At 54.9% G+C, this 13,362-nt stretch overlaps 4 protein-coding genes across 4 annotated transcripts; 3 read left to right on the top strand and 1 right to left on the bottom strand.

Annotated features, from left to right (window-relative positions):
- Positions 1 to 283: 283 nt before the first annotated feature.
- Positions 284 to 4,060, top strand: EI97DRAFT_372413 (RNI-like protein; the record flags this gene model as incomplete). The annotated part of the gene is made up of 3 exons (XM_033795348.1): positions 284 to 335; positions 433 to 3,282; positions 3,333 to 4,060. 3 exons carry the CDS (start codon positions 284 to 286, stop codon positions 4,058 to 4,060), a joined length of 3,630 nt encoding a protein of 1,209 aa, XP_033656353.1.
- Positions 4,061 to 4,624: 564 nt separating this feature from the next.
- On the bottom strand, positions 4,625 to 7,587 carry EI97DRAFT_372121 (multifunctional beta-oxidation protein-like protein; the record flags this gene model as incomplete). The annotated part of the gene is made up of 4 exons (XM_033795331.1): positions 4,625 to 6,359; positions 6,412 to 6,886; positions 6,941 to 7,277; positions 7,426 to 7,587. The coding sequence occupies 4 exons, from the start codon at positions 7,585 to 7,587 to the stop codon at positions 4,625 to 4,627; spliced, it is 2,709 nt and encodes a 902-aa protein (XP_033656354.1).
- Positions 7,588 to 8,636: 1,049 nt separating this feature from the next.
- Positions 8,637 to 9,122, top strand: EI97DRAFT_440332 (uncharacterized protein; the record flags this gene model as incomplete). The annotated part of the gene is made up of 1 exon (XM_033799619.1): positions 8,637 to 9,122. One exon carries the CDS (start codon positions 8,637 to 8,639, stop codon positions 9,120 to 9,122), a length of 486 nt encoding a protein of 161 aa, XP_033656355.1.
- A 2,137-nt stretch (positions 9,123 to 11,259) lies between these two features.
- Positions 11,260 to 12,812, top strand: EI97DRAFT_220503 (S-adenosyl-L-methionine-dependent methyltransferase). The gene is made up of 4 exons (XM_033793861.1): positions 11,260 to 11,602; positions 11,674 to 11,835; positions 11,994 to 12,429; positions 12,587 to 12,812. The coding sequence occupies exons 1-4, from the start codon at positions 11,501 to 11,503 to the stop codon at positions 12,766 to 12,768; spliced, it is 882 nt and encodes a 293-aa protein (XP_033656356.1). The 5' UTR covers positions 11,260 to 11,500; the 3' UTR covers positions 12,769 to 12,812.
- The last annotated feature ends 550 nt before the right edge of the window (positions 12,813 to 13,362 follow it).

Raw genomic sequence — 13,362 nt, forward strand, 5'->3', positions numbered from 1 at the left:
GATATTCGGATTAGTAAGTATCTGCTGACGCTCATCAGCTGTCGCAGTGGACGACGCTGTCGCCACGGCGTGGCTGTCTCAATTATTAAATCACAAGTCGCCGACTCCGCTCTCCGCCGGCTAACCTGGGCCTGGACAGCTTGAGCGAAGGGGAACCCCGCTGACAATTCCACCCATATTCACAAGTCGACAACATTCAACTGCTCTCTATGGCGCTACCCTTCCATTCCTCCTGATATCATAGCTTAGCCGACCCCGGTCCGCTCCTTGGAGTTGCAACAACATGGAAGACATTCATGGGGTCGACGTTTCTTGGCTCCACCATTCCACTCGAGGTGCGCGACTCCATCGTGCTCCGCTCTCAGCCTGCCTGAGGAGCCCATCTATATGATATTCTACGGAGTAGAAGCGAAATCTAGAAGCTGACGGGAGCTACAGAACAGCACCGGTCGCAGCCCCCCGCCCGCTCCCCTCCCACACAGCCAGTCGAGCACGCGACCTCGCACAATCCGCCTCCAGCAGCCGCACGAGAAGAGCATAAAGAGCCCAGCACAGCTCCACCAGTACAGGAAGCCTATTTACCCTCTCCCCCTCCCGTCGTTACGCCGCCTTCTCAGAAAGTATCCTTGAAGCGACCTCCGCTGCTTAGCCGAGGGAGTTCCGAGAAAACAAATGGCATCTCATCGCAGACAGAACCGAAACCCACTTCAAGAAGAAACTCATGGATATCGAGCATTAGCTCCAAGTTCTCTTCATCCCAGACGTCGCCGGCGCAGACTACACACGCTCAGGCCCAGGGGTCTCATGCAGCTCTCAGCTCTGGGACAGCGTCAACATCTGCAAATGGCGCACTGAGCGGCATACAATCAGCGAACGGCGGAGCGCATGCGACCCCCGATCATTATGTCCCACAACCTCCAAAAGGCTCTTTTCTCTCAAATGCTTTGCGCCGGCTGTCTTCGGGGCCACAGGTCACCGCACCTCAGAAGGGCTGGCCCCAAGGAGGCATCTGTCCGAGAAGGGTTATGAACGTCGATACGAATAGAACCCGATGTCTGGTCCCTGAGCTGGATCAAAACAAGTTGCGCCGCGTTGCATTTTGCGTTGATGTCGAGATCGCAGGGGGACCGCGATACAAGGATGACGTGGACGAGCAAGAGCGGAAGAAGAGGTTAAGGGACAAGAAGATCAAGGAGAAAGGAGAAGGGGAAGCGCTCAAACATCCCGACGTCCTTGCGCAGGAGAAAGACCATGACGGTGCCATCATCGTCAACAACAAGCATGGGAGGGAGGTGGTTGGCACGGCGGATGCGCCGAATCCCGAAGGCACTGTTGTGGAGGAGGACAAGAAAGAGATGACGAAGAAGAAGGAAAAGAAGAAGAGGTCCGAAGCCGAGCGTAAAGAAAGGAAGGAGAAGAAGAGAAGAAAAGCTGAAGAGAATGGTAGTATACCGCTCGAACTGACACGCGACGACGGTGCCGAAGGCCCAGATGGTGCAACCCCAGGATCGAATACTACGCCTCCCAAACGCCAAAGCGGACCTACCACCGATCCACTTCGGATCTACCGACGTTGCTGTCAATTACGGGAGACTCCTGTGCTAAAGCGCATCAGTGACCAGCTGGCCAATCCAAAGATCGTATCCGTTGTAACACCTGGAGTAGTGACGTGCCTCGACTTGAGCGGATCCAGGCTACAGCTCCACGACATAGTCACGCTCTCAGATTGGTTGGCTGTTGTGCCGGTCAAGAAACTCCTTCTCGAAGACGCCGACCTGGACGACGAGAGAGTTCGCGTTATATTAGCAGGCTTACTCGCTGCCAAGGTCCCTGGGTCTCCCACGAGAAAGCATCCTTCGCAAGACCCAGGTGCGAAGAATGGTCAAGATGTTATCGAGGAAAGATCAGGCGTGGTGTTGAAACTGGTCCTGAAGAACAACCCCAAGATAGGCGTCGAAGGTTGGAAGCACATCAGCCTCTTCCTCTACATGTGCAAGTCCATACAGGCCATCGATGTTTCTATGATACCTTTCCCGAACGCCAGCCCAACTTCACCCGCTCAAGGCACTCCCACGGGTCAAGACTCCTCCCCTTCTCGACATAGGCCCACTGGGGCGGTAGCAGACATATTCTCGAAAGCCATATCGGAGCGATTGGGCGGCTCCCGCTTGGAAGAGCTGGTTATGGCTGAATGCTCGCTGACGGCCACGAGCATACGCAAGATCATTGAAGGTGTCATAGTCAGCGGTGTGCAACGGCTGGGGCTTGCCACCAATGATATTGACGACGAGGGTCTTGACCATGTTATTCACTACATCAAGTCTGGTGTGTGCCAGGGTCTTGATTTGGGAGGCAATGCGCTACGTGACAAAATTGGACGCTTGGCAGAGAGCGTTACAGAGAAGTGTCCGCTGTGGGCATTGAGTCTGGCTGATTGCGACCTGACGCCCGACTCTTTGAAGATCCTATTTCCCGCGCTGGTCAATCTACCCGCCTTCCGTTTTCTCGATTTGTCCCATAACAAGGATTTATTCGCCCACCAGACTTCGCTATGTCTTCTTCGCAAGTACATCCCGCAGCTGAAGGAACTGAAGAGGATACATCTGATGGATGTATCGTTATCGCCAGAGGGAACAATTGGCCTTGCTGAAGTCCTCCCTGAGTGCTCCCACCTTGCACATGTGAATATCCTGGAGAATCCCGCGATTACCGCAGTGGCGACGGCTACTGACGAGCCAACCCAAGAAGAAGCTGCCGCACTCTACGCATCCCTGATGGTGGCGGCCAAGCTATCGCGCACCCTCATCTGCATCGATGTCGACGTTCCGGGACCGGGCAGCAGTGAGGTCGTAAAAGCGTTAGCGAAACAGGTCGTCGCCTTCTGCCTCAGAAATATGGAAACGTTCTCTGAGATTCCAGAGCTGAGTGCAGGGGCGAAGCCAACGCCGAAGGAGGTGGAATATCCGCACATTCTGCGGAATCTAGTCCTGGATGGCATCAAGGATCCCGACGATGCGCCAACAGCCGACGACGACTACATCGTGGGAAGCACGGGAGTCGTCAAGGCGCTCAACTACTGCCTGTTGCAGAAGGCTACCGATCTTCGGAGAGCTTCGGTCCCTGCAAGTGGTACCCAGACGCCGAGGAGCAGTGCTGAAGCGACTGGCCTTGCAAAGGCAAAAGAGATGTCCAAGGATCTGCTGGAAGGCGCGCGCAATATCAGGGCAAGACTCCAACCAGCGTTGGTCAGGGAAGCTCGAGCTGGTAACGACATGGGCTACCGTAAGTGTTTAACATCATCTCTATCCATGATCTCTCGCTGACACCCCCAGGCCGCCTCCTGTTCCTCGACCAAACGCTCCAAGGCATGATCCAACGCTTCGAAGATGAATACCCCGAAACGCGCCTCCCTGCCATGGACGCCTCCTCCGCCCACAGCTCCCTCAACTCCAGCTCCCCACCCACTTCGTCCATCAATCCCCTCCCACCCACCCCGACCATCCCCGACTCCTCCATCACCACCACGGCCCTCGAATCCGACGACGACGAACCCAAAGCCCTCCGCTCCCGGCACAACTCAGACGTCTCCCTGGCCTCGCGCGCCCTCTCGCTCGAAGAAGGCCGCCTGCACCGCCTCGGCCACCGCGTCCGCACCGAGCTCCTCAACGCCAGCCGCCCCACCTCAGCGCACTCGGACCACGCCAACGTCTCGGGCACCATGGACGACCACGACCTCCCCGAGCACCTCCTGGCCCTGCGCAACAAATACCTCGGCTACAGCGGCGAGGAGCTGCGCGTCATGACCGAGTCGGTCGGGTGGGAGCGGGCGTTTGACAAGATTGTCGAGAATGCCGCCGAGTTGAAGAGTATGATGCATGAGAATCCCGAGGAGTTTAGGAGGTTCAGGGAGACGCAGATTGCGGCGTTGAGGAATCGGAATCCGGATGTTGATGTTGGTGGGGGAGGGGGAGGGGGAGGAGGAGGAGACAGGGGGGAGGCGGCGAGGAAGGAGGGTGAGGTTGTTGGAGTGGTGGAGGTTGGGGTGGGAGGAGGGGAGTAGGTTTGTGAGGAGGGAAGATGAGAGGTCAACCTGGTGGGCGTATTAGTGAGGGATTTCGGATATAGAGGTATGATGGTGTCTGTGTTTGCCCCGGTCGTATATCTATTAGCGAGTTGGTCCTGTTCTGTTCTGCTCTGTTCTGTTCAGCTCGGCTTTTTATTCCGAGTATATGGCTTCCCTGCACTCGTTGCGCTTGTTAAGTAGGCGTCTCACACCGATCCTTCTTCTTGACTACTATATACGAGTATAATACCGTCGAGGCAGGAGGCAGGGATTGGGACTTTGAGCATTTCAGGCATTGCTTTCATGATTTGAGGTGTGGGTGGGCTTCATTAGTAGGACAACACTTTCGTTGAGAATTACACGCTCTACCGTCTGAACAGCAGAGAGATGCATAGTATGCATGAAAGGAATAGGATACGTTACTAAACCAACGCCTACAGAAGTGAGGTCATGCATGATACCGGTCCTCGGCGGGATCAAACAAGGAGCAAAGTCTACATATCAACACACGCAACCCCCCCCTCACACTCCCCCAGCATCCATTTTCTCCTCACCCACCCCTTACAAATTACTCTTCCCACCCAGCAACTCGGCCCCAGCACCCGAAATACACAGCTTACCCGTCTCCTTGACCTTCGTCTGGAACACGACCTTATTCCCCACCTTCCACATCTCCGTCTGCAGCGTCTGACCCGGCAGCACGGTCCCCGCGAACCGGACCTTGATGTTCTTGAAGGGACCAAACGTCTTGACGACGTGCTTGCCCGAGATGCCGAAGAAGCACAGGCCGTGCAGGATGGGCACCTTGAAGCCTCCCACCTTGGAGAACTCGGGGTCGATATGCAGCGGGTTGTAGTCGCCGGAGAGGCGGTAGATGGCAGCTTGCTCCTCCGTCGTCTTCTCCTCGACCACGGCGTCGGGCGCACGCTTGGGGGGCGTGTGTACTGCCGTCGCCGCACCGCGATCGCCTCCCTTCTTGGGGCCGCCGAAGCCGCCGGAGCCGCGGATGAAGACGGTAGACTCGTTGTAGAAGATGTCCTCGCCCGTGTTCGCGTCCTTGGTCGTAGTGCCCGTGACGATGATGCCGGCGGCGCCCTTGTCGACGACTTCGACGAGCTTGGGGTACGAGACTAGCTTCGCTTCCGTGGGAATGGGGAATTTGCGGATCTCCAGGTATTGCTCGCCGTGGAGGAGCATCATGGGGGAGAAGTTGGGGACGATGTCGCCGAAAGAGAAAGGAGCGACGGCGTTGAAGGGGGGAATAACGCCGAAGGTGGGGAGCACCTGGAAGTTGTCGTCGCCTTCAAAGACATACGGTAGTTCGGTGCGCTTGGCTCCGATGCCCAGGTTGTAGAGGATGACGTCGCGGGAGGTGTATTCGAAGGGTGTTCCCTCAGCCTTGGCCGCCTTCGCCTCCTCGATGGCCTTGAGGTACTTGGACCCGTCCACCTTGGCCTTGCTGTCACCCTTCTTGCTGCGGTTCTGCATGTTGGCCATGATCTTGGCGAGGCCGGACGCGTTATCGTGGGGATGATCGGCGCGGCCATCGTCGAAGTTGATGATCTTCTCCCACTGGGCGAGAACAGCTTCGGGAGTGAGGTCGACGTCGACGGGGAAACCGACACCGCCCGTGCGCTGCCACCTCGTCTGGGCGAACCAGCCCTGACCAACTTCGTAGAGGCCGTTGGTGGGCTCGGGGGCCTTGTCGGAGCAGAGGAGGACGACAAGGGGAGCGACATAGTCGGGCTTAAGGGCCTGGACCATCTCCTCAGGCATGATGGTGCGGGTCATCTGGGTACCGGCATTGGGAGCGATGGTGTTGACAAAGATGTTGTACTTCTTGCCCTCGAGAGCGAGGGACTTCGAGAAACCGAGAATGCCCAGCTTAGCAGACGCGTAATTGGCCTGGCCGAAGTTGCCATAGATACCGCTGGTGGAGGTGGTGTTGATGATGCGGCCGTACTTCTGCTTCAGGAAGTAAGGCCAGGCAGCCTTGGTGCAGGCATAGGTGCCGAAGAGGTGGACCTGGTGGATATCCTCCCACTGCTGATCAGTCATGTTGGCAAAGGCCTTGTCACGGAGGATGCCGGCGTTGTTGATAAGAACGTCGATGCGGCCATAGGTCTCAATGGCAGTCTTGATAACAGACTCGCCATCGACGACGTTGGCCTTGTTGCCAACAGCCTGGCCACCAAGCTTTTGGATCTCCTGGACGACGGTGTCTGGGTTGACAAGGTCGTTGACAACGACCTTCGCACCGAGCTTGGCGAAAGCAAGGGCGTATGCGCGGCCGAGACTATATATTGTGAGTACAAGAGGAAAAGGCTTTCAGGAGGAAGAAGACATACCCAGCGCCTGCGCCCGTGATCAGAACCACCTTGTCCTTGAAGTCTAGCTTCTCCGCAGGCGGGCTGCGAGGGAGCCGGCCAGCAGCCTCAACAAGCTCCATTGCGTTGGCAGGGCCAGTGGGGTGCTCGCACTCCTTGAAGTTGGTGACCTCACTCCACTTGGCGGCAACAGCGCCAGGGGTAAGGGAGTCATCCGTCTTCAAGAGAGCACCCTTGGAACGCTCCCACCGAAGCTTAGCAATGTGACCTCCACCTGCCTCGAAGATTGCCCCCGTCTCGGTGCTGGACTTGTGGGTAAGCACTGCAACGAGAGGAACAACCCACTTGGGTTTCAAGTTCTCCAAAACCTCCGGGGGCATAACGGTCTCGGTCATGCGGCTGGCGGCGATGGGGGCGATGACGTTGCAGAGAATGTTGTACTTCAGACCTTCTTTTGCGAGAGTCTCAGTGAAGCCAACAAGGGCGAGTTTGGCAGCTGCGAAAAAGGAGTCAGAAGATGCTTGTCAGCATTTCACTAAGGAATACATACCAGAGTAGTTGGTCTGGCCGAAGGAGCCGAACAGACCAGCAGCAGAAGCAGTGCTGATCAGACGGCCATATTTCTGTTTCCTGAAGTACGGCCATGCCGCGCGAGCGCACTTGTAGGCGCCATAGATGTGTACCCGGTAGATGAGGTCCCAGTCCTTCTGGGTCATGTTCTTGAAGCTGACATCGCGGAGAATACCAGCATTGTTGATTAGCACGTCAATGCGGCCGAAGTTGTCGATGGCAGTCTTGATGATCAGGTCACCGTTTTCCACCGAGTCGTAGTTGGCCACGGCCTTGCCGCCTGCGGCCTTGATCTCGTTGACAACCTTATCAGCAGCCTACATGACAGTCAGTCAGTCTCATCCTGCAGTGCCAAAGGTGTTCGTGGAGGCGTGTGGGGCACCTTGACGGCTGCGCACTGTTTAATGCCCGTCGCCGATTGCCGCTCTGGGTCACCACAGGTGACGAAAACAGAGTTGAACGTACCTGGGAGTTCTTGCCCTCGCCCTTGAAGCTTCCTCCAAGGTCGTTGACAACGACGTTGGCGCCCCGGCTTCCGTAGAAGATGGCATACTCGCGCCCGAGACCAGAGCCGGCGCCAGTCACGACGACGGTCTGGCCGTCATACCGCAGCTCTTGAGGAGCCATTGCAGCAATCTATGTGTAGAGGAAGGAGGAGAAGAGAGCCTGGAGGTCCGTGACGCGGAGCTCTTTGTGATGCGAAGAGATGCGGAGCAACAGCTGTTCGGCAGTTGTATTCGCTTACTCTACGGCTCTCCGAGCAGGAGGAATGAAAGTGGGATTGGGTATAGGAGGATGGGGGGAGAAGGAGAGGGATGAAATCTGGGGAGACGTGATGCAGAGTCGTTATTAATGGCCTTGAAAGACCTCGTTCCGTCGTCTCGGTCAGTCGTCCATGGCGGACTTCCAAGTTGCCGAGGTCCAGTGCCTCCCGTCAGTCGAACCGCGAATCATTTTGTGGGGGGTGCACGTGACACTCTGTCACATGTCCCCGCCATCTACTCCGTAGATTATCTGAATGTCGGAGCTTGCTCCACCGCTGCCATGTTCGGCAAGTTCCTCGGATGTGGGCAGATGTTCTGAGGGACAGGAACAGGAACAACAGAGAGAAAGTCGGCAGGAATGAGCCGAATTATTATGTTTGGAGGAGTGGATCGTAGGAACTGAAGCTCGGTCTCTCCATTGTCCCAGATTCCAAAGCGGGCACGATTTGCCCAGCAACAGAGGTCCCCTGACCAGCACTCTGAGAAGCAGTGATTATATAACCTCACCCACCCGTGACCATATGTACAAAATCCTCTTTTTCAACGTATCAATTCTAACGCCGTTATATTGATTGTTGCTCCAGCACCTGCTCGCTTCTGTCTCCTGCATGCAATTGGTTTATTTAGGTGAACTCTTTTTTCCTCCTCAGAACACATATCAATTGATGGCACATTTGCATCTGTGCGCCTCACACCCGGCCTTGGCCGCTTTTTCCAAAGATCCTATGAATCTTGGGTCATCACTTCTCCTCCTCCAGCGAACGGCAGCATTGTTGCTTTCTCATACTCGCCACAGGAGTGGAAACGGGGCACGTCCGCGTTGACGCTGCCTCATCTCGTCTCCGCTCAGCTGCCTCCCTGGGATTCCGCTCTATCAGATCCGCCGACAATTCAAATGCGCTTCGTAGTCGAATGGGTAACATAAGCTTTGTCCTTGAAAATGCCGTCGGTGAGCACATCTATGCGGCCATCCACTTATCGTCTCTTCTAGTCCAATCTTGGCATATAGCTGTGGCCGTCGGCTTGATCCCTTCGCACCCATATCCCGCCGAAATCAATCTCATGTGCTCTTCCACCGCTCGGAAACCTCTCTGGGGCCGGAATAACAACCAGTCGTCGGCGAACAGTCTTGTAGATCACAAAAGGGTTCAAACGTACTCTCAAAAGACCAGGGAAGTGGATGGTCAATATCGTGTGCAGGACGGAAGCTCTGGCCTCCTTGACTGGCCACGTACCATGACGGGAAGCTCGGGCCGCAACGCAGATGTGATGGTTGATTTTGTCTCGGGTACATTCGAGAGTGTCTTCCCATCCGCGGTTCCAGGGTCAAGGACAAATGCACGAAACGGAAGCCGGTGGGCGAGGGCGGGAAACGGCACAATGGCCATTACACGTTGATAAAGCCGGATTCTCAGGTCCGGCTGACTGATGCCCATCCACAAGGCCATTGCGTATCGTCTTTTGAGGCCCTAAACAGCAGGGTCACGTCCGAATCGTCGTCATTGCATGAGAGTATATCGTTTTTCCGTCATTCTCGCATTTTCGAGTCCGGGCCCACTGTTGTTGCAGAATGTCGTCTGCAGTGCATAACATTTATGGACGATCTGCGCTATAGACTGGGTGGTCAGTAGCGAGGTACTGTCCGACCAAGGAACTTGTTCTTACATGGTAATATCAGACCAGCTGCTCACCCCTCGATGGCCAGGCACGAATCCACGTTGGCACCCTTCACCGCTGTGTGGGGAGCAGTGGTCAAAAATAACAATCAGTGAAGCTTATAGATCTAATTCGTCAAGTATGCCCTGTCTACGACCAGGGTGCTCGTCTCATATCAGGAATCCCCGCGATGCTGTCTGTGGCAAGTCAGCTTCTTTTGGTGACCAAGGACGGCGCAACTCGCTCACGCCAGTCCAGAATACAGTTGCTCGCCTGCCGTGTGTGACAGGCCGTTACTAGAGTTCACAGTAAACGAGTAGCCCTTGGCAGGCCGTCCTCCCTGTTCCACCAGCGAGTGATGACTTCGTCGGATTGTGCTGCTATCGAGCAAAACAAGGGTGAAGTAATGAAATCCTCCTTCGGGCGGATTAAAGGCAATACATGCGCTTTCTATCGATTTCCTACCCTCTAAGAATGTGTAATAATGTCCGGAATAATAATAAAGGACCTGTATCAAGGTCGTCTAGACGCATATCTTCGCAATGACATGAAGACGTTTACCCGTGGTGGCCACCAGCCGCTTTCTCTGTTCGAAGGGCTGGTAGAGAAACCACGTGCTATCATGTCCCACACGGCTAACGTCCAGGTCTCGCGCTCCGAGAAATATTTCCAGGCAAATTCGATATCATTGTTTTCGTTGAGTGGGTGGAGACGCTCTTCTCGAGAAACCTTGGTCATCTTCTACTGTACGTGTTCTGTCGAACCAGATTATGGCATTGGCAGCAACTGCCGCAACGTACTTGCTGATAGAAGCCAATGTGTCTAATCAGCTAACCAGGTCATTCTTCCGAGACCGACGTGGCGGTGACAGGAAAGGCGCGCCCTTCGACATACCTAGGATCGTGTGGCCCGTGGGGTGACTCTGCGCGACTCTTGTCCAGGTTAGACCGAAGTTGAAACTTGCGCCCTCGCAACAGGGAACATAATCTCAGCCTCGAGAATTAGAAGTCACGGACTGATGCACAGGTTAGATTAGCAACCCCAGCCACCGCTGTCTCAAATTCCATCGATCTTCAGAGCAATGTCCATTCCAATACCACGTTGGCGGTACTCATGGAAACGGGAGGAGAATCGGCCCAACGCCACAAGGTCTGAGCACGGTGTCACGGCTCGAATCGCATGTCTGCCTTGCCCGAAGCCATGCTATCTGATGCCTATCATGAGGGCTTCCGTCGGAATTAAGTCGTAGGGTATCCACCCATTTCGACACATCAGTGTATGTTGGTCGTTGGAGTGACCGCTGCGCCTTCTCTAGCATGCAGCTTTTCTGCATGATTAGGTGGTCAACCGCCAGGACAACCCGCAGAGGCATCTTCAGGGCCCAGGCAACCCCTAGCTCCCAAGCGACGGTATCGACCAGGACCACTCTGTCGAGGTTCCCGCGCCGCTCCCGCTGGACCTTGCACATCCGGATCCGCTGTGCGGGGTCTGGAAAGTGGGATAAATGCGATGTTGGCTCTGGCATGCGTGCCGTTTGGCTCCTAGTTCAGGTTCCGCGGCTATGCCATCATGCCAACTCAGTGCTCGGTCATGCCAGAGCCCATGGGGTGTTCGATCATGGAACAACGAGCTGTTGAGTTCACCTCGGATGGTCATAGGGCTTTCCAGCTCCGGTATGCCTCATCGAAGGGGACCCAGGCCTCCTTCATCTGCCTCTGGAGTCATCCGCTTTTGTCTTTTGCCGGCACTTGTCTGTTGCTCTGCAGCTCGTTAATGTTGTTTCAGGTTATCGTGCCCGCAGGCCTTCCGGCCAGGAGTGCCCATGGCATTTGTCCACGTTTTCGATTCTCCCAGCCTGGCGAAGGGCGCTGCTCGGGGACTAGGAGGTATAACCGGCGGCCACATGTGCAGAAAACTCTTTTGTGGCCGGGGTGGGTAGTACCCATCAATGTGTCGAGTTATGACTAACGAGACGAATGAAATTGCGTCACCAATCAATGAACGAGCTTGGCCGATACCCGTCGAGGCTGGTGCCACTGGCATATTGACGCGAAGTAGATCAAAGAGGAGTCTCCCATCTAACGGCTGTTTCCGTTTCCTGTAAACACGTTGGAGAAGCCATGGCGGGAGTACATGAAGACCTACGGAGGGTTATCATCCACGAGCGAGATTTCCAGAAGTTATCCATTGATAATAGGATATACTGTGTTCCGGTGGATGAGGTATGTGAGCAGGATTCTCCTTTGTGGTGTCCGTGTTCTTCGCGTACAACCCAAACCTGACGATACCCAAGCGTGAGGAGCTGCGACTCGAAAGCCAACATGACATTCTTTTCAGATTTTTTGACCATAAACTGTATCTGCCGCGGGTTAGGGAGCCTCGTAAAGTCCTCGAGTGCGGCTATGGAACAGGCGACTGGGCGGTGGCAATGGCTGAGGAGTTTGAGGACTGCGAGGTACGTGAGCTCAACTGCTCCAAATTCCGGACGATTAAGGACCATACATTCGTATCTGAGTCGGGCAGTAGACACCAAGCCCCCGACCAGATGTCTTGGCATGGTTCCCTCCCCTTGATTGTGTACGTATCGCGCCATTGCTAACCAATCCTTCACAGGTGACCGCTGTCGACATATATCCGGTGTTGATAGATCAACCTGATAACCTCACACTCTTTGGGTATAATCTTAATGATAGGCTCAACGATCCAGAGGTCTTCCAACGGAGGGCATATGACCTGATACATTCGAGATTCGTGGGACCGGGTATAAAAACGAGCAGATGGGGTTCCTATATCCGCGATATGAAATCACTTCTGAGACCTAATGGTTGGGTCCAAATCATGGAGTACTACCCCAATATCCAATCATGGAGCGGCCGGTTGGCAGACGATTCAGCGCTCACCCGGTGGTACCGAGCCTATGTGAGCGCAATGGAGCGGGCGAACCGCAATGTCCGGATTGGGCAAAGGCTTCAACACTATATGACGGAAGCGGGCCTTCGCGATGTCGGAGTGTCCATAGTTCATCTTCCCATCGGAGATTGGGATCCAGGTATGTGAACAGATCCGGTAGAGTTCTCTTGGCCCGTTGGTGTGAGAGACTTGTCTTCAATATTTCGAAGATATGGATCGGTCCGTTGCGAGGGTCCGGCAACATTTGCACGAGAACTTATAAGCCGTTGGACCCCTTAATGCTGACCAGGCCATAGATCCGAGAAAAGCCGAGATAGGAAGGGACAACATTGCCGTCGTAGCGGAGCTCCTCGAGTCTCTCGCAATTTGGCCATTCACCGAATTGTTAGGATGGTCGGTCGCCCAAGTCTTAACTTTAATCAATCTCGCCCGGTCCGAATTGCAGGATGCCAGCCTCAAGTTATATATCCCCATGTAAGTATGGCGCCCTTGTTATTGCGAAGTCGGCTAACGAGGGATAAGATATGTTGCTTGTGGTCGACGCAGTAGTCGAAACTGAGCTGGCTTAAGAGTCGCCCGGGAACGGCTCGGGTAAGAAAGAGCGTATGTGGCGAGGGTAGTGTGCCAAACGACTAGTTTTCGAAACGCATTCGGTCATTATGGTGTTTTCAAGTAATGCCATCTCCGCATTCGCATCATCCGAAAACTCCAAAGTCTCGTTCTTCTTGCTCCCACAATGAGCACGGCTTGACTGAAGTCCTTCCACGTACCACATTTGACTTCCGATTTGATGAAGCGTGGTGTATGCCTTCATATCCTGTTGCCAACAGACTTGGTCATTACCAGCCTCGGGCCCACGGGCGCCCCGAACATGCTGATTCAATGCTCTCGCCTCATCCAGAGCACCGTAAACCCATGGTCGATAAACGAGAAGGGCGGGCGGTTCCATAGGTAATTCAGCGTTGCTCAACTCTTCGAAGATGCTGATGAGGAAGCATTACAGCAGGTCCACAAGTTCCCCAGTGTTGTGAGAAAGACTGGGTGACGTGATGGCCATTATTGCCGTTGTGCA

Source organism: Westerdykella ornata (genome assembly GCF_010094085.1).
Source record: "Westerdykella ornata strain CBS 379.55 unplaced genomic scaffold EI97scaffold_4, whole genome shotgun sequence".
Classification (NCBI taxonomy): domain Eukaryota; kingdom Fungi; phylum Ascomycota; class Dothideomycetes; order Pleosporales; family Sporormiaceae; genus Westerdykella; species Westerdykella ornata.

Excerpts from the sequence above, each read along its gene's own strand:
- EI97DRAFT_220503 (XM_033793861.1), top strand. The coding sequence starts at position 11,501 with ATGGCGGGAGTACATGAAGACCTACGGAGGGTTATCATCCACGAGCGA. Across the intron at positions 11,603-11,673 it reads ACTGTGTTCCGGTGGATGAG|CGTGAGGAGCTGCGACTCGA; the intron begins GTATGTGAGCAG and ends ACGATACCCAAG. Across the intron at positions 11,836-11,993 it reads AGGAGTTTGAGGACTGCGAG|GTGACCGCTGTCGACATATA; the intron begins GTACGTGAGCTC and ends AATCCTTCACAG.